Here is a 24,485-nt window from a genome sequence, read left to right on the forward strand (position 1 = left end):
CCGATAGAAATTTCTTTCTTTGATTACTAGTGAGGTCTTCCGGTATTAAACCGATTACTCTATAATTTGCAAAATCAGCAAACCAAGGCCTCACTTGTATCGCATAAAGTTGTTCATCCGGGAACTCTTCTCTTACTTCCTCCTCCTTCTTTGTAATTTCTACATTCACCAATCGGGATAAATGATCCGCCACCAAGTTTTCGGAACCTTTTTTGTCCCGGATTTCCAAATCAAATTCTTGTAAAAGCAAAATCCAACGGATTAGTCTTTGTTTGGAATCCGGCTTGGTCAGCAGATACTTTATCGCCGAATGATCGGTAAAAACTACGACTTTGGACCCAATAAAATAAGCTCTAAATTTCTCCAATGCATACACTATGGCTACTAACTGTTTTTCAGTTGTTGCATAGTTAACTTGAGCTTCATTCAAAACTTTGCTCACATAGTGTATAGCATGGAAAACGTTAGATCTTCTTTGTCCTAACACCGCACCGACCGCATAGTCGCTTGCATCACACATGAGTTCAAAATTCATTTTCCAATTGGAAGCAACGATTACGGGTGCGGTAACTAATTTGTCTTTCAGCTCAAGGAATGCTTTTAGACAAGACTCATCGAAATTAAAATGCGTACCTTTATTGAGTAAATTACTCAATGGCTTTGCTATCTTTGAAAAATCCTTGAAGAATCTTCTATAGAAACCGACATGTCCCAGAAAGCTTCTTATTCCTTTGATGTTGGTTGGTGGTGGAAACTTCTTTATGACCTCCACTTTGGCTTTGTCAACTTCAAGTCCTTTGGAAGAGATTTTGTGTCCAAGAACCACTCCTTCGGTGACCATGAAATTTCATTTATACCAATTTAGCACGAGGTTGGTCTTCACACATCTCTCCAACACCACATCAAGATTCTTTAAGCATAGGTCAAAAGATGATCCATACACAGAAAAGTCATCCATGAACACTTCAATACACTCTTCAATCAAATCCGCAAAGATGGCTTGCATGCATCTTTGGAAGGTAGCTGGAGCATTACATAGTCCAAAAGGCATTCTTCGATAAGCAAAAACACCAAATGGACATGTAAAAGCGGTCTTCTCATGGTCCGCCGGGTTCACCGAAATTTGGTTGTAACCTGAATAACCATCTAAAAAGCAATAGTAATTCTTACCGGCTAACCTATCCAACATTTGATCCATGAAAGGTAGTGGGAAGTGATCTTTCCTTGTTGCTTGATTTAATCTTCTATAATCAATGCACATTCTCCACCCGGTTACCGTTCTTGTCGGGATCAACTCATTCTTTTCATTTCGGATAACCGTCATGCCACCTTTTTTAGGAACAACTTGCACCGGACTTACCCATTCGCTATCGGAAATAGGATAAATCATCCCGGCCTCCAATAGTTTAACTACTTCTTTTCTCACAACTTCCTTCATTGATGGGTTGAGCCGCCTTTGAGGTTGAGCCACCGGTTTGTAATCATTCTCCATCATGATTTTGTGCATGCAATAAGCTGGGCTAATACCTTTCAAATCGGACAAAACCCACCCTAGTGCACCTTCATGCTTCTTTAACACTTCAATTAAGCGCTTCTCCTCGTGAGTAGACAAAGAATTACTAATGATCACCGGCTTAGTGAAATCTTCACCAAGAAAAACATACTTCAAATGAGATGGCAACATTTTTAGCTCTACCTTTGATTCTTCAACTTTCTTCTCCATATTCAACTCTTCTACTTTTTCTTCATTATGATCAATCTCCCCACAAGATTCTAATTCATTCAAGAATTCTTCCATTTCTTTTTCTTCAATCTCGGATAAGACATTATATGCTCCTATAAGAGATCTTTCCAAAGGATTAGAGATGTGGACTTGATTAGCAACCTCCTTAATTTCCTCGTCGATAGCATCGACTTGGAATGTATCATATTTATCCTTGGGATGCTTCATGGCTTCAAAGAGATTGAAAGTAACTTCTTCATCTTGCACTCTCACCTTCATAAGACCATCATCTATGTCAATCATCATCCGGGCTGTTTTCATGAAAGGTCTTCCAAGTATCAATGGTACATCACGGTCTTCTTCCATATCAACTACCACAAAATCTACCGGGAACAAAAATTTGTCCACTTTGACTAGCATGTCTTGCGCAACTCCGTAAGGAGAAGTGAAAGACTTATCGGCTAGTTGCAAAGTCATTCGGGTTGGCTTCATCTCGATGTTTCCCAATCTCTTGATGATAGGCAATGGAATTAAATTAATACTTGAGCCCAAATCAATCAAACCGTTACCTATGCAATGACCTCCAATTGTAACCGGTAAAGTGACACGTCCCAGATCGGCTTCTTTCTTTGGTAGTGTCTTTTGAATTATGGCACTACAACAAGCATCAAGTATAATGGTCTCCTCTTCTGAATACCTCTTTTTCTTGGTGATAATATCCTTCATGAATTTTGCATATTTTGGCATTTGTTCTAATGCTTCGGAAAATGGAATATTAACTTGGAGTTGTTTGAATATATCCATAAACCTAGCATGTTGTCTTGCATTATCCGTCCTTGACTTAGCATGTGGGTATGGTAAGTGTTGGGATGGGATTGTGCTCGGTTGTTCATCTCTCCTTTTATTCCTCTTCACTTTTTTGTTGTTTTTCTCACTTTCTTCTTTTTCTTTTCTCTCTTTTTCAACTAATTCTTCCTCTATCTTCTCCTCACTCTTTTCTCCCTCATTTACAACTATCACTTCCACTTCTTCATCTCCAACTATTACTTCCTCCTCATCTTTCACTATAACGTCTTCATTCACGCCATTATTCACCTTCCTTCCACTTCTTGTAACAATGGCTTTGCAATGTTCCTTTAGATTGGTTTGGGTGTTGGCGGAGAAGGATGCTCCCGGTTGTTGCTCGGACAATTGCTTTGCAAGTTGACCCACTTGATTTTCTAGATTCTTTATGGCCGCTTCATTACTCCTTTGATTAGCCATGGATGCTTGCATGAATTGTGTAAGAGTGTCTTCCAACTTTGAGCTTCCACCTTGAGATTGTTGACCTTGGCCTTGTGGATTTGAACTTTGATAAGGAATTTGATGTTGATAGTGTTGATTGCCGAATCTTGAAGGATGGAATCCTTGGTTGTTTCTTTGGTAAGGATTGTTGTGAGGTGGAGGTTGCCTTTGATACCCTTAGTTTTGATTGTTGACATAATTCACTTCTTCACCATCGGGAGGAGGACAAAACCCGGTAGGATGGTCACCTTGACAAAGTTCACAACTTGCTACGTGAGAAGTCATTTGCATCCCATGAATTTCCTTCATTTGTTGTGGGAGCTTCGACATTTGCTTGGTGAGTAACTCAACTTGTTGAGAGAGAATCTTGTTTTGAGCAAGGATGGCATCATTGGTGTTCAATTCAAGAACACCCGGCTTTCTTTGTGATGGACTCCTATCATGTTGAGTTTGGAGATCATTGAGTGTTATACGATCAATTATCATTATTTCATCCTCCGCACTTTTTGACATTAAAGATCCACCCGCGGTAGCATCCAAAAGTGTCTTGTGAACCGGTTGAAGCCCATTGCGGAAGATATGAATTTGTGTGAGATCATCAAAGCCACGACCCTTGCATTTTCTAAGCATGGATTTGAATCTTTCCCACGCTTCATTAAGAGATTCGTTGCTTCCTTGGTTGAACACCGTGATTGCCGTTTTGGCCTCCATGAATTGGGATTGAGGAAAATATCGTTCTAAAAACTTTTCTTCCAATAGATTCCAATCCGTCATCACATTTGGTAATTGATCAAGATACCATTCTTTGGCTTTCCCAATTAATGAATGTGGAAATAGCCTCTTGAATGATGATTCTTCATTCTCCGCATCAACTCCCGTTGAACCCGCAATCTCATAAAATTTGGTGAGATGTGCGAAAGGATCCTCATGATCCATTCCGGTGAATGGATTTGCATAAACAAGTTGAAGTATTCCGGTCTTCATCTCCGTATTTGCTCCACCTTGAGCATTGCGTGCAAATTGAACGGTACGTCTTGGACTATTGGCGGACATTTCGGTTGGAACAACACCCGCCATGTCTCCTTCAAAAGTGTCTACAACTACTTATTCAATAGCAATGACAATGTTCTAGTATCCTTTCAATAACATTTATATCTAAATGAAATTGTGATGGTTAGTATATCAATCTTTACACGATCTCTCCATCTAACTATCAATATACTAAGCTTAAATGTTTGATACAATAGAAAAGTAATGAATAAACGTATCTCTACAATTTATTCATAACTTGATAAAATGCTTTAGGTCAAGATTTGAAATATATTTCTCAACTACAATCCAAATCGAAATATGAAAGATAGAACAAAAGCATTAATCCATTTCAATACTAATGAAGTTCATACAAAAATGCTAGAGACAATACATAGTTAACAAGAATAGCTACTACCTCCAATCTTGTCAAAGAGTGGTTTAGCTACTCATCACCATTGTGGATAGCACAAGAAATAGAGAGGAATCAATGGGCATCAATCTTGCTTTCACAATCTCAATGAGAAACCCCTCTAAAACCCTAAGTAATATGTGGTGCTTAGCTAAAAGATACAATGATAAGCTTATCTTCTGTTATTATCCACTTAAGGTACAAAGTAGTATATTTCGTAACTAAAGAGTTGGGCCCCAAAACATAACACATGGCCCCAAATTAATAAAACAACATTGTTGGCGCAGGCCAGCTCGCGGCGCCAACAAAAGGACGCGGCGCGAACTGAGTGTAAATGCCCTTGTGAGGTTTTCTACAATTTCCACTCTTTTCTTAAAGTAGCAGGTCGCGGCGCCAACTTCTGTTCGCGGCGCGTCCTGAGTGATTCCTCACATCCTTGCTTGGTCATTCTTTTGATCTTGTGTCTGAACCGCTCTTTGATGCATATTATCTGCAAAACTAGGAAATCTTGTGAAATACCTATTCCATTCAAATAAAAACACGAATACTTACATATTTGAATATTGTGCACTGAAAAACATGTGAATTGAATCAAAATTGGTTAAAGGGACCAATAAAAATTATGAAATTAACGATTATTTGGTCCCTAACAGTGATCCACAGACATAGAATAGCCATTGGTCTGGCTCTGTTGTGACACATGAGTCTGAACCAAGGAACCTTGGTATGATCATCATTCAAGGTCAAGTAGAACTTTCTCATGGCAAACTTATGGTTGCTAACTGCAAAGTCCCAGTGATTTTGCACTTGACCTATAATCTCTCTCTGCTGCATAATTCTCTTGTATATCCAAGTACTATCTTTTTTCACCACTGTGCTCATAACATCATCTCCCTTAATATATTAATTATGGATCCACTTTACCCACATGTTATCAGTTTTACAACAAATATTCCAGAGACATTTCAAAAGGGAAACAATATTCCACATAGTCAAATTAACCACTTTAATACCTCCTTGCTTAGTAGAACTGCACACTCTAGTCCAAGCTACAGGGCTTTTTCTGCTAATGGTATTGTTAGAAGTAAATTAGTAGTATTTGCATGTGTCAAATTAGCTACCTTTTGAGCTGGAAGTGAACATATCTTGTGCTTTTTAAGGATTTTACGGTTAGAATTGAACTCTAAAGGTTCGATGCTAATTGTGGAACAACTTGCGTCACTTTGGGTGTTATTTGTGCAGATATTGAAGTTAAGAAGCAAAGACGAAGAAACACGCAGGCGTAGAGACTCTGAAGAAGATAAATCACAAAGAAGTGGGATAAAGCAAAGGCCGAGCCGCGCCAATCATGGGCGAGACGCGCCTTAACATTCTGACTTGGTCTCGCGCCTCGCCAATCCGTACCGCGTCGCGATGGTTGCGTTACAAGGACAAATTGTTATAAATAGAAGCCATAATCCTCATAAGAGGGAGGTCTTTGGTGAACGAATTTCAGAGAACAATCCTATTTCAAAGCAGAAAATAACTTTCGATGGGGAATTCAACATCAATTGAAGACATTCCCTTGATGAAGATGAATCCCTCTATGAAACCTTGTGTGTTCTTCATGGCTATGGAGAGCTAAACCCCATTGTGTTGAGTTTAAGGTAGTAGTTAACCTATGAAGATGCAATTACTTTGATTAATTCCTGTGAACAATTGTTTAAGTTTTATTATCAATGAAAAACCTTGCTTTTATTTTATATCATTGTTGAACTATCAATCGAGAGATAGGGTTTATACTTTCTCCCTAGGTTTTTACATTGACTTGTTGATTAATACTCAGAGATAAGGTTTTGAAGAAGTTTTCATAAATCATCGTTGTTCATTCCCTTTATCTTTATAGTTATTCTGAGAGATCGAATATCATACCGGTAGAGGTGGTTCTAGATTGATCATTAGACATAATATCAGTTTTGAGGATGAATGAAGATAATAACTTAGATAATGTTCACATGTGGATTAATTGATTATTGCATATGAATAGGTTGATGAACCCTAAAACTCAACATATTCATTCACCATTGTCATTCAATCTTTAAGCTTTTATTCATTTAAATCTTATTTTGTTAATTGCAATTCGAGATCACATAATCAAATCAATACTTTTCATGACTCATTATAAGTTAACTATAGAACGGCAACAATATTACTCAGTCTCTGCGGATACAATATATTAGAAAATATTTACCCAAAAATACTTTCAACAAATTGGCGCCGTTGCCGGGGACTGTGTCAATATTGCACGCATTGAAATAGTTTTTATTTTGAGTTTACTTTCATTAATCTCGTTGTTTCACGTGTTTGTTAGTTTTTGCAGATTTAGTGTATGCGCAACAAAGTTTCCAGCGATCAACTTCTTTTTGATCCCGAGATCGAAAGGACCGTTAGGAGATTGAATAGCAAAACACGAAAAAGAGCAAGCATAGCAAAGGCAAGAGACAACGCGACTGCGACTTCGTCACAATCTTTAGAAACAATTGACAAGTCGTCTGAAGGACTTTATTTTCACGAACTGTTTGAAGAAGAGCAAGAAGCCATCATACAACACATTGTTGTTAACATGGACGCCACAGCTCCTTGTGCAAATAGTCCTCGTCTCAATCCTCAGTTCGTAAGGACTGCCGCCAAAGGGCGGACATCTGAATTGAAGACCGGTATTCTACAGCTCATATGTGCAAGTCCTTTCACCGGATTGGACCATGAAGATCCATACACTCATCTGACTCGATTCTATGAGCTAGCAGGTACTACAGGTGTAGCCCAAGCGGAGGAGGAGACTTTATTCAAAAGGTTGTTCCCACATTCTTTGCTATCAAAAGCTAAAGATTGGTATCTAGATCAACCTGAAACAGTTATGACTGATTGGAATACTCTGGAAGAAAAATTCTTGGAACGGTTTTTCTCTCAAAACCGATTCTTTGATGCTAAAACAGCAATTGCGGTATTCTCTCAAGGTAGTAATGAATCACTAAATGAAGCTTGGGAAAGATTTAAAGCTATGCTGAGAAAGTGTAAGGGGCACGGATTTGCGGAAGTCGATCAAATTCACATGTTCCGTAACGGTCTTACACCTACTAATAAGACACTGTTGGACGCCACAACTGGTGGTTCGTTAATGTCCAAGACACCTGCTGAAGCAACTCAAATAATTGAACGAATGGCTTTGAATGACCGACAAAGTAATCATGACCATACTGTCAGAGATAAGAAGCCGAGGTTGTTGGAGCTAACTAATAGTGATGCCCTGCTCGCTCAGAACAAATTGCTAACTTCACAAGTGGAGCTTTTGACACAACAAATGTCCAAACTTCCACAACAAATCAAAGAGCTTAATGGTGTTTCAAATTCACACCAAGTTGCCAAGTGTGAGTTATGCAAGGGAGATCATCAAACCGGATTTTTCCCACCAGTCTTGGCAGAAGAAGTGAATTATATGAACAACAACCAAGGACCAATGCAAAATCAATACCCAAACCCTCCGCCGTATCAACCAAATTATCCTCCAAGAAATAACAACCAAGGGTATCAACAAAGACCTAACAATCAAGGGTATCAACAACAAACTTTTCAACCTTACACAACCACCGCCGCAACGACAAGGAGGACAATCTAAGTTGGAGGAGACCATGAATCAATTCATGCAAATGTCAATGACAAGCCAGAAAAATTAGGAAGCCGCAATTAAGAATCTGGAAACTCAAGTCGGGCAACTGGCTAAACAAATTGCAGCTAATTAGTTAAATGCGACATTCTCAGCCAACACTCAAGAGAATCCTAAAGAGCATTGCAAAGCAGTGGTAACCAGAACTGGTCAAAAAGGTGGTGAGGAGGAAGTTGAAATCAACGATCCCGAGAAAGAGGACAATAATCGTGTTGCGGAAGATGAAGAGAAAGAAGTCATAGTGAGCGATATGAATAAAGATGCTGAAAGAAAAATAAATAAAACCAAGAAGAGAAAAAGTTCTAAGAAAAAGATGACAGATCATGTGATACCAAGTCAACATCTACCATACCCCCACGCTCCATCAAAGAAGGACAATGCCAGGCAATATACCAAGTTTATGAGCATCTTCAAACAACTTCACATAAACATCCCATTCGCCGAAGCATTATAGCAAATGCCCAAATATGCTAAATTCATAAAGAATATGCTCACAAAGAAAAAGGGATGCACAGATGAAGAAATTGTGGTGCTTGATGCCCAATGTAGTGCTGTAATCCAAAGAACTACTCCAAGAAAGGAATCCGATCCGGGACGAGTGACATTACCATTAAACATTGGAGGTAATTTCACTAGAGATGGGTTAATTGATCTGGGGTCTAGCATCAACTTAATCCCTTTATCCATTGTCAAGAAGCTAGGGAATATTGTGATGAAGCCTACTAGGATGACATTACAATTAGCCGACAAGTCCATCACTTCACCATATGGAGTGATTCAATATCTTCTAATTAAAGTAGATAAGTTCTTTTTCCCAGTGGACTTCGTGGTAGTCGACATGGAAGAAGATCATGAGGTACCTGTAATTCTAGGAAGGCCATTCATGAAAACCGCCCGAATGATGATTGATATGGATGCGGGGATCATTAAAATAAGGGTGCAAGATGAAGAGGTAAAGTTTAATCTGTTCAAAGCCAAGGAGCATCCTAAGAACAAAATCTATATCTTCCAAATCGATGCAACCAAGGAAGATAAAACTCAACCTCCGAGCTACTTTCAAGTTGGACAAAAGGTGATCCTGTGAAATTCAAAACTAATATGTCTTCCGGGTAAAGCGAAATCTAAATGGTCAGGACCATTCATGGTCAAGGAAGTCAAACCATATGGAGCCATTGTCATCGAAGATAGCAAGACCAAAGAGAGTTGGACGGTCAATGGAGAAAGATTGAAAGTTTACCTTGGAGGAGAATTTGATCGGGAAATATGCATTTTCAAACTTCTGAATACTTAAGGAAGCTGATCGTCGAGCTCAAACGACGTTAAACAAAGTGCTTGTTGGGAGGCAACCCAACGCAGTAAATTTTTTTTATTTATTACTTTCTTATTTTAGTATCATCTGACCAGTGTGAATGAATAAGTACAACACCTGCATAAAACGCATCACCGCGCCTCGCAGCCCGAGCCCACGACCCTTTGGCAGAAGCTTTCGCGCGTCGCGGATGATCCTGTCGCGCCGCGGTTGTGCGAAAACAAATTTTTCCTCCGATATCTTGTTTACTGCAGGTTAGCCGGAACCTAACCTTATCTCCTTCTGGGAGGGGGGGTGGCAGGCGCATGACCAAATAAGTTCCAGGAGCAACCAGATGAGGATAGTGAGCTGTTATGTTTATGATCACTGACATGATGATATTTGTTTTAGTTTATTTTTATTTATTTTGTCCCCAATTTAGAATGAGTAGTTCCACAGCAAAATGAAAATCTCAAGCAAGATAATGAGAGTACCAACAATGGAGCAACATGCATGCAAGTGGTAGTGAGTGAAATTTTAAAAATTAAGTTTCACTTTCTTTTTCAATAAGTGACAAGGCAGGTATGAATTTTCGAACTCAAACTCTTAGTATGTACATGAAACGTAGGTTGTTAGTAAATGCTGACAAAATTTCTTTATGGTACACTATTTTTGTTGGATCGACTTAGCCTTAGCCATTGTGAGGAAAGCTTTCCATTGTTTACTATATGCAGGAGACCATCGATTATTTTGACTTGTTTGTATTATGCTAAACCTTATGTCGCATCGTTTTGTGGAAATCTGTGAAAAGGACCTAGGCATTTGTTTGAATCCGAGAGTTCTTTGAGCCACATCCATCTTAAAACTCATTTTTTTTCTGTGAGAGTGTGATCCCTTGCTAACCATTCTTTGAGCCTGAGGTCAAGATAAATTTCATAATATGCACCAAGAAAAACATCTGGTGAGGTTTTGATCTCAATAAAAAGTTTTGTTTTGGACCATCAACCATGAAAGTTGGTGATGTGTTTTCTCTTTTACCTTTATAGAAAGTAGGGGAGCATTCATAGAATCTGAATACAGGTTGATCTCCAAGTCGGGGAGATTCATAAGCAAAAGAAAAGTAAGTACAGGTGGTGATGTGCAAAGAACAAAAGATCTTCGTAGCTTGAAAAAAAAGACAAAAGAAAAACAACATGAGAACTTGGAGAGTTGTTGAAAAAAGAAAAAGAAACATCGAGCTACGAATGAAAAGATGAACGGGTGAAAGAGCGAATGGTATAGAGAAAAAGGAATGAGTTATGTGATTCGGATGTTTCCCTAGAATAGGAACAACCCTTGAACATCTTCTTCTCTTTGAATCTAAACTGCATTACAACCCTATAAAGACCTTTCGATTCTCAGATTCCACAGGACTTGATGCTAACAATACGGTGAACGTATGATATGGATTTTTGTTGATTTAGTTGCTTGGATGAGTGTTTAACCCCTCTTTTATTCATCATAATTTTTGATGAGAGTGATTAGTGCTGATTCAACTGCGATTGTGTAGTGTTTTGAACTTCTGGAGGTAATTTTCTTTCAAAATCTGTTTCATGTGTATATTCTGAGTTTGCAGGGAGATGAAGAGTGTCTGAATTAGTCACTGAATTGAACCATTTGAAAAACTTTTTGAAAAACTTGTTGCATGACTGGTGGTATGTTTTGTTGTATTAATTGAGGTAAGTAATTTTATTTAGGGACAAACAAAACTCTAAGTTGGAGAGATTTTGTTAGGAGTAAATTAGTAGTATTTGCATGTGTCAAATTAGCTACCTTTTGAGCTGGAAGTGAACATATCTTGTGCTTTTTAAGGATTTTACGGTTAGAATTGAACTCTAAAGGTTCGATGCTAATTGTGGAACAACTTGCGTCACTTTGGGTGTTATTTGTGCAGATATTGAAGTTAAGAAGCAAATGTTAGAACAAGATTTGTTCTGATCAATTATCTTAGTTTTGATGATAACAATAATATGAATTTTGCTTAAGATAATATGGTACTCTAATCCAATGCAATTTCCCTTTCAGGAAATATATAAAGAGTATGCATAATTCAGCGCTCAGAAGCTTTGTCTCAAAGGGTTCAGCATGCAACATCAGAACATGGTCTGGCAAGACATCAGAAGATGGTCGAAGCAGAATCAGAACATGGGTCTATGGAAGCATCAGAAGAACATGAGATCAGAAGCACTGAAGTTCTGATGGTATCACGCTCAGAAGCACTTCAAGGTCAGAAGATCAGAAGATGCTATGCACCAAGCTGTTTGACTCTGATGATATTCAAACGTTGTATTCACAAACATCAGATCAGAAGGAAGTACAAGTGGCAGGCTACGCTGACTGACAAAAGGAACGTTAAAAGCTATTAAAGGCTACGTCAGTAGACACAGCGTGAACAAGGCTCGAGGTAGTTGACAAAAGCGTATAACATTAAATGCGATGCTGTACGGAACACGCAAAGCATTAAATGCACTCAACGGTCATCTTCTCCAACGCCTATAAATATGAAGTTCTGATGAGAAGCAAGGTTAACAACTCTGAACAAGATTATTCAAAAAGACTTGCTGAAACGCTGTTTCAAATCAAAGCTCAGAATCTTCATCTTCATCAAAGCTCACTACATTGCTGTTGTAATATATTAGTGAGATTAAGCTTAAACGTTAAGAGAAATATCACAGTTTGTGATTATAGCTTTTAAGAAGCAATTGTAATACTCTTAGAATTGATTACATTAAGTTGTAAGGAACTAGAGTGATCGTGTGGATCAGTATACTCTAGGAAGTCTTAGAGGTTATCTAAGCAGGTTGTAACTAGAGTGATCGTGTGGATCAGAATACTCTAGAAAAATCTTAGAGGGTATCTAAGCAGTTGTTCCTGGAGTGATCAGTGTGTGATCAGAAGACTCTGGAAGACTTAGTTGCTGACTAAGTGGAAAACCATTGTAATCCGTGCGATTAGTGGATTAAATCCTCAGTTGAGGTAAATCATCTCTGCGGGGGTGGACTGGAGTAGTTTAGTTAACAACGAACCAGGATAAAAATAACTGTGCAATTTATTTTTATCTGTCAAGTTTTTAATTCTACACTTATTCAAACCCCCCCTTTCTAAGTGTTTTTCTATCCTTCAATTGGTATCAGAGCGCCGGTTCTAAGGTGCAAACACTTAACCGTGTTTAGAAAAGATTCAGGAAGAGAAAAACGCTTCAGTAAAAGATGGTTGATGAAACTGAAAAGTCTACACCTGCATCTACATCTGGCTCTACTGAGCAACACAACGGTAACAATGGTTATACTAGACCGCCGGTATTTGATGGTGAAAACTTTGAATACTGGAAAGATAAACTGGAAAGTTACTTTCTTGGTCTAGATGGTGATCTATGGGATCTTCTGATGGATGGTTACAAACATCCAGTAAATGCCAGTGGCGTAAAGCTGACAAGGCAAGAAATGAATGATGATCAGAAGAAGCTTTTCAGGAATCATCATAAATGCAGAACTGTTTTGCTGAATGCTATCTCTCATGCTGAGTATGAGAAGATATCTAACAGGGAAACGGCCTATGACATATATGAGTCCTTGAAAATGACTCATGAAGGAAATGCTCAAGTCAAGGAGACTAAAGCTCTCGCTTTAATCCAGAAGTATGAAGCCTTCAAGATGGAGGATGATGAAGACATTGAAAAGATGTTTTCAAGATTTCAAACTCTTACTGCTGGATTGAGAGTTCTTAACAAGGGATACACCAAGGCTGATCACGTAAAGAAGATCATCAGAAGCTTACCCAGAAGATGGGGTCCTATGGTGACTGCATTCAAGATTGCAAAGAATCTGAATGAAGTTTCTCTGGAAGAGCTTATCAGTGCCTTGAGAAGCCATGAAATAGAGCTGGACGCAAATGAGCCTCAAAAGAAAGGTAAGTCTATTGCATTAAAATCCAATATCAAAAAATGCACTAACGCTTTTCAGGCAAGAGAAGAAGATCCTGAAGAAACAGAATCTGAAGAAGAAGATGAACTGTCCTTGATCTCCAGAAGGCTAAATCAACTCTGGAAGAACAAGCAAAGGAAGTTCAGAGGCGTCAGAAGTTCAAAGAAATTTGAACGTGGAGAATCTTCTGATGACAGAAGATTTGACAAGAAGAAGGTCATGTGCTATGAATGCAATGAGCCTGGACACTTCAAGAATGAATGTCCAAAACTTCAGAAGGAAAATCCCAAGAAGAAGTTTCATAAGAAGAAAGGTCTTATGGCAACCTGGGATGAGTAAGAAGATGATTCAGACTCTGAAGATGAGCAGGCTAACTGTGCGCTGATGGCGACAGAAGATGACGAATCAGAATCTACATCAGAATCAGATTCTGAAGAGGTATTTTCTGAACTTACTAGAGATGAGTTAGTTTCCGGTCTAACTGAACTTCTGGAATTCAAGTCTCAGATTAGTCTCAAATACAAAAAGCTGAAAAAGCTATTTGAATTTGAAACAAAGAAGCTTGAGTTGGAGAATTCTGAATTAAAAGAAAAACTTTTAAAATTATCCAATGATGTTGGATCTCCTTCTGATTCAGAAAAATCCACTCCTAGTCTAAACCATATTCTGAAAGAATATGATTTAAGTTTCAGGAAGTTCTTATCTAGAAGTATTGGCAGAAGTCAGCTAGCTTCTATGATATATGCTGTGTCTGGAAACAAAAGAGTTGGCATTGGTTTTGAGGGTGAAACCCCATACAAACTTGAACCTGTTGATGAAATGAAACTCACATACAAGCCATTGTATGATCAGTTCAAGTATGGCCACTCCCATGATATTAGGCACACTTCACATGCTCAAAGTTTTCACATAACACACACCAAAAAGCATGTGACACAACCTAGGAAATATCATGAAACTCACATTAAAAATTATCATGCTGTTCCTTCTATTGCTTACAATGTTAAACCCAAGTTCAATCAGAACTTGAAAAAATCTAACAAGAAAGGACCCAAGAAGATGTGGGTACCTAAGGATAAGATTATTCCAATTGCAGATATCCTTGGCTGCAAAAAGGACAAAGCACAACATGTCATGGTACTTGGACTCTGGATGCTCACGACACATGACAGGAAGAAGGTCTATGTTCCAAGACCTGGTGCTTAAGTCTGGAGGAGAAGTCAAGTTTGGAGGAGATCAGAAGGGCAAGATAATTGGCTCTGGAACTATAAAGTCTGGTAACTCTCCTTCCATTTCTAATGTACTTCTTGTAGAAGGATTAACACATAACCTCTTATCTATCAGTCAATTGAGTGACAATGGTTATGATATAATCTTTAATCAAAAGACTTGCAAGGCTGTAAATCAGAAGGATGGCTCAATCCTATTTACAGGCAAGAGGAAGAACAACATTTATAAGACAGATCTGCAAGATCTTATGAGTCAGAAGGTGACTTGTCTTATGTCTGTTTCTGAAGAGCAGTGGGTCTGGCACAGAAGATTAGGTCATGCTAGTTTGAGAAAGATTTCTCAGATTAACAAACTGGATCTTGTCAGAGGACTCCCTAATCTGAAATTCAAATCAGATGCTCTTTGTGAAGCATGTCAGAAGGGCAAGTTCTCCAAACCTGCATTCAAGTCCAAGAATGTTGTTTCTACCTCAAGGCCATTAGAACTCTTGCACATTGATCTGTTTGGCCCAGTCAAAACAGCATCTGTCAGAGGGAAGAAATATGGATTAGTCATCGTAGATGATTATAGCCGCTGGACGTGGGTAAAATTCTTGAAACACAAGGATGAGACTCATTCAGTGTTCTTTGATTTCTGCATTCAGATCCAATCTGAAAAAGAGTGTAAAATCATAAAGGTCAGAAGTGATCATGGTGGTGAATTTGAGAACAGATCCTTTGAAGAATTCTTCAAAGAAAATGGTATTGCCCATGATTTCTCTTGTCCTAGAACTCCACAGCAAAATGGAGTTGTAGAACGAAAGAATAGGACTCTGCAAGAAATGGCCAGAACCATGATCAATGAAACCAATATGGCTAAGCATTTCTGGGCAGAAGCAATAAACACTGCATGCTATATTCAGAATAGAATCTCTATCAGACCTATTCTAAATAATACTCCTTATGAATTGTGGAAGAATAAAAAGCCCAACATTTCATATTTCCATCCTTTTGGATGTGTATGCTTTATTCTGAACACTAAAGACCATCTTGGTAAGTTTGATTCCAAAGCTCAAAAATGTTTCCTTCTTGGATATTCTGAACGCTCAAAAGGCTACAGAGTATACAATACTGAAACATTGATTGTAGAAGAATCAATCAATATCAGGTTTGATGATAAGCTTGGTTCTGAAAAACCAAAGCAGTTTGATAATTTTGCAGATTGTGATATTGATATATCAGAAGTTGTTGAGCCAAGAAGCAACGCATCAGAAGCAGAGTTTCTCAGAAGCAAAGAATCGGAAGATCAAGTATCAGCTTCTCTGGAGAATCTAAGCATTTCTGAAGAACCATCTGTCAGAAGATCATCCAGACTCATCTCTGGTCATTCAGAAGATGTCATTCTTGGGAAGAAGGATGATCCAATCAGAACAAGAGCATTCCTTAAGAACAATGCAGACTGTCAATTAGGTCTTGTATCTTTGATCGAGCCAACTTCTGTTGATCATGCTCTAGAAGATCCAGACTGGATAATTGCTATGCAAGAAGAATTGAATCAGTTTACAAGGAATGATGTTTGGGATCTTGTTCCTAGACCAGATGGATTCAATATAATCGGTACAAAATGGGTCTTCAGAAACAAGCTCAGTGAGAAAGGTGAAGTGGTAAGGAACAAAGCCAGATTGGTGGCTCAGGGTTATAGTCAGCAAGAAGGGATTGACTATACAGAAACCTTTGCACCAGTGGCCAGGTTAGAATCTATTCGTCTACTAATTTCATTTGCCACTCAACATAACATCACTCTCTATCAGATGGATGTTAAGAGTGCCTTCTTAAATGGTTATATAGATGAAGAAGTTTATGTCCATCAACCTCCTGGTTTTGAAGACTCTATGTCTCCTAATCATGTTTTTAAACTAAAGAAATCGTTGTATGGATTGAAACAAGCTCCCAGAGCTTGGTATGAACGCTTAAGTTCTTTCCTTCTGGATAATGGTTTCACTAGAGGAAAAGTGGACACTACTCTCTTTTGTAAAACCTTTAAAAGGGATATTTTAATTTGTCAAATATATGTAGATGATATTATTTTTGGAACATTTAATGCTACACTTGGAAAGGAGTTTGCTGAGTCTATGCAGGCTGAGTTTGAAATGAGCATGATGGGAGAACTCAAGTATTTCCTTGGAATACAAATAAATCAAACATCAGAAGGAACGTATGTTCACCAAACCAAGTATGTGAAGGAACTTCTGAAGAAGTTTAATCTTCTAGACTGCAAAGAAGCCAAAACTCCTATGCATCCAACATGCATCCTAGGTAAGGATGAGGTAAGTAAGAAGGTAGATCAGAAGTTATACAGAGGTATGATTGGATCTCTTCTATATTTGACTGTTTCTAGACCTGACATTCTGTTCAGTGTTTGTTTGTGTGCTAGATTCCAATCAGATCCTAGAGAATCTCATTTAACTGCTGTTAAGAGAATTCTAAGGTATCTGAAAGGTACTACTAATGTTGGCTTAGTTTACAGAAAATCTAAAGAATACAACTTAGTAGGATTCTGCGATGCTGACTATGCTGGAGACAGAATTGAAAGAAAGAGTACTTCAGGAAGTTGTCAATTTCTTGGAAGTCATTTGATCTCCTGGTATAGCAAGAAGCAAGCAACTATTGCTCTATCAACAACAGAAGTAGAATATGTCGCTGCTGCTGGTTGCAGTACACAGATGCTCTGGATGAAGAGTCAGTTAGAAGATTATCAGATATATGAGAGTAAAATTCCTATATTCTGTGATAATACTTCTGCTATATGTTTATCTAAGAATCCTATTCTTCATTCAAAGGCTAAACATATTGAGATTAAACATCATTTCATAAGGGACTATGTTCAGAAGGGTGTTATATCTTTAAACTTTGTGGATACAGACCATCAATGGGCTGATATCTTTACAAAACCCCTGGCTGAAGATAGGTTTAAGTTCATTCTGAAGAACATCAGTATGGATTTATGCCCAGAATGAGAAGATGAGAAGTTCTTATGTATGAGTATCTTCTGAAATGAAAATGGATTATTTTTTTTTAATCAGAAGTTCTGATTGAAATCTTTTAGAAATTATGATTCAGTTATTACTAACGTTTCATTGTCTAAGTTGATTCAGAACCTCTTTTAAAGCAAAACAGCTGTAACGTTTTATCTCGGGATGGTAAACCTGTCGTTACTGTTCATGGATAAGTGCGCGTGCAGTTGAAGGGACGCCGACCATAGGTAACTGTGCTATTCACCTCATTTGTCTTTATTATCTCTCCTCATGTCACGTAACATTAAATGCTATCCATCATTTGTTCCATTTTATTTTCTTTTAAATACTCTTCAAACGCTTCTCCTTCCCTCTTATATTTTCTCTATTACACTCTATCTTTGTTTTCACTATCTATCTCTTTGCATTCCTCATCAAGTTTTTTCTCTCTCTTGCTCAAACAAAAGTTTTTTTTTAAATCCTAGTTCAAACCTAGCGTTCACCTTAAGCCTGTTGAAGATCTATGACTCAAAGGCGGCAGATCTCTGCACATCTCGGGATGGCTCTCCTAATACCTCTCAAGTCAGACCTCTTCTTTGATGTTGTTATCAACTTTCACCCAAAGACAGAAGACTTTCTTGAGTTATGGGAAGAGGTTAAGAATGATATTCTTAACTTCTATGTTAAGGGAAAGCCCCGTTTGCAACAGCAGTTCTCTGTCTGTGAACTGTCCCTCTCTTCCTCTTTGGTCTTAGTAGTTTTCTTTCCTTGTTGCATCTGCTTGTTAAACATAGGAACCTTTTGTAATATCTTTTGATTATTAATGAAAAGTTTCTTTGTTTTTCCATTCCAGTGATTTTTATTTGTCGTTTTATTCATCTGAATCTTTTGATGTATTCTTTTTGATGTTATGACAAAAAGGGGGAGAAGATAAATGATAAATGATTTGATTAATCTATCAGTTGCTGGGTAAAGCTCCCACACATTTACTAACAAGAACTGCAAGTTCTATATGGTTTAAAGTGTTTTGCAGGTACAAAGAAGTGAAGAGAATCTTCAAAGCAAACACAAGAAGCAAAACCATAAGAAGTGTTATTCTGTAAAAAGAATAAACTCATGGAAACTTAAGCAAGCTGAGTGCTGTCAAGCTTCAGAAATCAGAAGCACTGATAATAGAATTTGATCCATATTTGTCTATTTGCTCTGACAAAATTCTATTTGCTCTGATAACATTATTTTAGCCTATATGGATCTGATACATATCATGTGTTCTAATATACATTTTATGTTCTGACTCGTTCATGCTGACTTTTGTCGTTTAGTTTTTGTTCTGTAACATTTCAGGATGTAGAGATGCTCTGATGATGCTCTGGTACATTCAACAATGTTCTGATATAAATCTAGCATGAAGTGATGTTGGTAGAAATTCAAGCTCTGAAGCTATCCGAGGGAAGCAGAAATCAGAAGCTGTGAACATTCTAAAGATCCAGAAAACTCAAGTTCTGAAGCTGTCCTAAATGGAAGCAGGAATCAGAAGCTGTGAATGTTCTGAAGATCAAAGAAATTCAAGTTCTGAAGCTGTCCTAAATGGAAGCAGAAATCAGAAGCTGTGAATGTTCTGAAGATCAAAGAAATTCAAGTTCTGAAGCTGTCCTAGATGGAAGCAGGAATCAGAAGTTGTGAGTGTTCTAGGGATCTAAAGAAATTCTAGTTCTGAAGCTGTCCAATGGAAGCAGAAGTCAGAAGCTATGAATTCTCTGAAGACAGAAGCTTATGTGATCGTCTCTACCGAAATAATCAGGGAAGTCTTTTATTAAAGTTCTTCGAGTATTTATTTCAGGGGGAGATTATTTATCTCAGGGGGAGATTGTTAATCTCAGGGGGAGACATATTCATATGCTTATGTTATAGCTGTGTAATTTGTCTTTTGCCGTCTGCTCTTTCTGATCGCAAATTCATATCATTTATATATGTTTTTGTCATCATCAAAAAGGGGGAGATTGTTAGAACAAGATTTGTTCTGATCAATTATCTTAGTTTTGATGATAACAATAATATGAATTTTGCTTAAGATAATATGGTACTCTAATCCAATGCAATTTCCCTTTCAGGAAATATATAAAGAGTATGCATAATTCAGCGCTCAGAAGCTTTGTCTCAAAGGGTTCAGCATGCAACATCAGAACATGGTCTGGCAAGACATCAGAAGATGGTCGAAGCAGAATCAGAACATGGGTCTATGGAAGCATCAGAAGAACATGAGATCAGAAGCACTGAAGTTCTGATGGTATCACGCTCAGAAGCACTTCAAGGTCAGAAGATCAGAAGATGCTATGCACCAAGCTGTTTGACTCTGATGATATTCAAACGTTGTATTCACAAACATCAGATCAGAAGGAAGTACAAGTGGCAGGCTACGCTGACTGACAAAAGGAACGTTAAAAGCTATTAAAGGCTACGTCAGTAGACACAGCGTGAACAAGGCTCGAGGTAGTTGACAAAAGCGTATAACATTAAATGCGATGCTGTACGGAACACGCAAAGCATTAAATGCACTCAACGGTCATCTTCTCCAACGCCTATAAATATGAAGTTCTGATGAGAAGCAAGGTTAACAACTCTGAACAAGATTATTCAAAAAGACTTGCTGAAACGCTGTTTCAAATCAAAGCTCAGAATCTTCATCTTCATCAAAGCTCACTACATTGCTGTTGTAATATATTAGTGAGATTAAGCTTAAACGTTAAGAGAAATATCACAGTTTGTGATTATAGCTTTTAAGAAGCAATTGTAATACTCTTAGAATTGATTACATTAAGTTGTAAGGAACTAGAGTGATCGTGTGGATCAGTATACTCTAGGAAGTCTTAGAGGTTATCTAATCAGGTTGTAACTAGAGTGATCGTGTGGATCAGAATACTCTAGAAAAGTCTTAGAGGGTATCTAAGCAGTTGTTCCTGGAGTGATCAGTGTGTGATCAGAAGACTCTGGAAGACTTAGTTGCTGACTAAGTGGAAAACCATTGTAATCCGTGCGATTAGTGGATTAAATCCTCAGTTGAGGTAAATCATCTCTGCGGGGGTGGACTGGAGTAGTTTAGTTAACAACGAACCAGGATAAAAATAACTGTGCAATTTATTTTTATCTGTCAAGTTTTTAATTCTACACTTATTCAAACCCCCCCTTTCTAAGTGTTTTTCTATCCTTCAGCAAAGACGTAGAAACACGCAGGCATAGAGACTCTAAAGAAGAGAAATCAAAAAGAAGTGGGATAAAGCAAAGGCCGAGCCGCGCCAATCATGGGCGAGACGCGCCTTAACATTCTGACTTGGTCTCACGCCTCGCCAATCCGTACCGCGCCGCGGTGGTTGCGTTACAAGGACAAATTGTTATAAATAGAAGCCCTAATCCTCATAAGAGGGAGGTCTTTGGTGAACGGATTTCAGAGAGCAATCCTATTCCAGAGCAGAAAATAACTCTCGACGGAGAATTCAACATCAATTGAAGACATTCCCTTGATGAAGATGAATCCCTCTATGAAACCTTGTGTGTTCTTCATGGCTATGGAGAGCTAAACCCCATTGTGTTGAGTTTAAGGTAGTAGTTAACCTATGAAGATGCAATTACTTTGATTAATTCCTGTGAACAATTGTTTAAGTTTTATTATCAATGAAAAACCTTGCTTTTATTTTATATCATTGTTGAACTATCAATCGAGAGATAGGGTTTATACTTTCTCCCTAGGTTTTTACATTGACTTGTTGATTAATACTCAGAGATAAGGTTTTGAAGAAGTTTTCATAAATCATCGTTGTTCATTCCCTTTATCTTTATAGTTATTCTGAGAGATCGAATATCATACCGGTAGAGGTGGTTCTAGATTCATCATTAGACATAATATCAGTTTTGAGGATGAATGAAGATAATAACTTAGATAATGTTCACATGTGGATTAATTGATTATTGCATATGAATAGGTTGATGAACCCTAAAACTCAACATATTCATTCACCATTGTCATTCAATCTTTAAGCTTTTATTCATTTAAATCTTATTTTGTTAATTGCAATTCGAGATCACATAATCAAATCAATACTTTTCATGACTCATTATAAGTTAACTATAGAACGGCAACAATATTACTCAGTCTCTGTGGATACGATATATTAGAAAATATTTACCCAAAAATACTTTCAACAGGTATGGCTGCTTGTCCAGATAAAGCTCCTACAATGGGCATCAATCTTTTGAAGCACACCTTTAGGAAGGGGGAAACACTGCATCAAGTAGAAAGCAATGGCACTAGATACACTCTTAACCAACTGGACTCTACCAGCATAGCTTAAAAGTTTGGTAGTCCAATGTTTCATCTTGTTCACAATTTTGTCAATCAAAGGAAGGTAGTGATGGAGAGATAATTTCTTACTGGTGAGGGGAACACCAAGGTATTTTACAGGCAGGGTACCTTCATCAAAATTAGTTGCAGTCCTCAGGATATCCTTTTCCTGCTCATCCAGACTACCATAGTAGATTTTGCATTTAGAAGGGCTAAGTTTAAGCCCTGTGGAGGCAGTAAACTTCCTAAGAGTGTTCATCATCACTTGTATTGAGCCAAGGTCACCTCTACAAAATAGTTGCACATCATCAGCAAAAATCAAGTTAGTGAGACCAAGTTTCTTACATTTGGCATGGTGTTTAAATGTAGGATCTTTCTGTATCTTCTGCGTGAGTCTATGGAGGTATTCCATTATGATAACAAACAACAGAGGTGATATTGGATCACCCTGCCTGATCCCTCTTCTAGCTTGCATAGGGGCAATTTAGTTACCATTAATGTTGAAATTGTAGTTGGCAGTAGTAACACACCTTAGGGTCCAGTTAATGAAAACGCTAGGAATACCAACTTCTTTCATAATGCACTCAAGAGCTTTCCAATTGACCATATCATAGGCCTTTTGAAGATCAAGATGCATCATGACTCTAGGAGTACCTTTCTTCCTTTCATACCCTTTGAGGAGCTCATAAGCTAGTAATATATGATTGTGAATGCTTTGCCCAGGAACAAAGGTTTCCTGGCAGGTACTGATAATGCTAGGCAGAACCTTATCTAACCTTGTAGTCATGATTTTGGCAATGATTTTGTAGAAGGTAGTGCAACCAGCAATGGGCCGGTAGTCCTTGACAGTTTTAGCTATTTCACTCTTAGGAATAAGAGTGACCACAGTGCTATTAAACTCTTTTAGCATTACACCAGTGTCAAAAAATTCCTTCACTGCAGCCAAAACATCATCTTTGATAGTCCCCCAACTAGCTTTGAAAAATTTAGAGCCATATCCATCTATACCAGGTGCGTTGGTATCACCAATGCCTTTGAGAGCTTGTTCTATCTCTTGTATGGTGATAGCACTTATCAATGATTCTCTCTGTGCCATGTTCAGACATTTCCCCATTCTCATAGCCTCTAGATCAATATGGTAGAGAGCATTCTCATCAGTTCCCATCAGCCCACCATAATGATTCATCACTTCTCTCTCAATATCCTGTTGGGACTCTAGTAACATGCCCTCACTATTATGGATCAAATTCATACTTCTAGAGTAGTTTTTGGATTTTAGAGTAGCATAGAAGTAGGCATTATTGCCATCCCCCAATCTAAGCCAGTCAATTTTAGCCCTTTGCATTAGCATCTTCTCTTCAGTATCATTGAGCTTTAATTTATAACCTCCTCTGCTAGTAGTTTAACCTTCTCAATGATATGCACATTCATTCTGTAAGTTATCAACTCATTTTGGGCTATCTTCAAATCATTCCTAGCTTTAAGGATGTCCTGTTTGATTCCTGCAAAGGGTTTCCCAAGTCTTCTCAATTGAGATTGTAATCTTGTGAGTTTGGTCCAAAGCACCTTCATTGGTTGGCCTCTGCAAGGTTTGTTCCAGCTATTTCTCACAACCTCATCATAATCTACCAGATCCACAAGGAAATTATTAAACTTAAAGTGCCCTTTAGGTTTAATAGGATGGCAGGAACTGGTGATACAAAGCAGGGCATGGTCAGAAACACTTGGGGGAAGGATCTTCAGGATAGAGTCTAAGTGTAACTGGAACCATTAAGGATTACCCAATACTCTGTCTATTCTAGAATATATAGGATCCACCACATGTTTGTTAGCCCAAGTAAAGTAGTCCCCCAGACTGTCCATCTCAAACAGATTAGTACTCTCCATCATATTAGTCATATCAATATACTCTGATTCAGTTACCATCCTCCCTCCAATCCTGTATTGAGCCTTTGCCACATTGTTAAAATCCCCCAGCACACATCAAGGTCCAGACTGGTTATTGCAGATTCTCTCAATGTCCTTCCATAACTTCTTCCTTTTACTCAATTTATTGTGAGCATAAACCGCAGTGAGCCAAAATTTGAAACTGCCATTAATATCATATACTCCCACATGAATGAACTGACTAGTACTGCTCATGTATCTAATATCCACTTTATTATGATCCCATTCAATCCACACTCTACCATTGTTGTGATACATATAATTGTCCAAATAGTTATTAGGCAGATGGAGATCATTTCTAATCCTGTTGGCATTACTTTTCTTAACCCTGGTTTCAAGTAATATAGCAATAGCAGGTTTAAGCTCAAGGAGACGGGAGCTAATCTCCCCCAGCTTACCCCTTTTATTTAGCCCCCTAGTGTTCTAGGAAATGATCATGTTCCAGTGCTAATGGCGTCTAAGGAGATGTGCAAGTCTCCTAAGGCGTCAAAACAATTAACACAGCTAACAACAGAAGTTCCAGGGTGGTCATTGAATTTACCTGATGTAGTCCTGTTTGCTTTAGTCCATATAGCCTCT

At 38.1% G+C, this 24,485-nt stretch overlaps 1 protein-coding gene across 1 annotated transcript; it reads right to left on the reverse strand.

Moving 5' to 3' along the window:
- Positions 1-21,816: 21,816 nt before the first annotated feature.
- On the reverse strand, positions 21,817-22,371 carry LOC131597505 (uncharacterized). The gene has a single exon (XM_058870201.1). The coding sequence runs from the start codon at positions 22,369-22,371 to the stop codon at positions 21,817-21,819; it is 555 nt and encodes a 184-aa protein (XP_058726184.1).
- Positions 22,372-24,485: the final 2,114 nt, after the last annotated feature.

This window comes from Vicia villosa, linkage group LG1, assembly GCF_029867415.1.
Source record: "Vicia villosa cultivar HV-30 ecotype Madison, WI linkage group LG1, Vvil1.0, whole genome shotgun sequence".
In the NCBI taxonomy this organism is placed as follows: Eukaryota; Viridiplantae; Streptophyta; class Magnoliopsida; order Fabales; family Fabaceae; genus Vicia; species Vicia villosa.

Excerpts from the sequence above, each read along its gene's own strand:
- LOC131597505 (XM_058870201.1), bottom strand. The coding sequence starts at position 22,371 with ATGGAATACCTCCATAGACTCACGCAGAAGATACAGAAAGATCCTACA.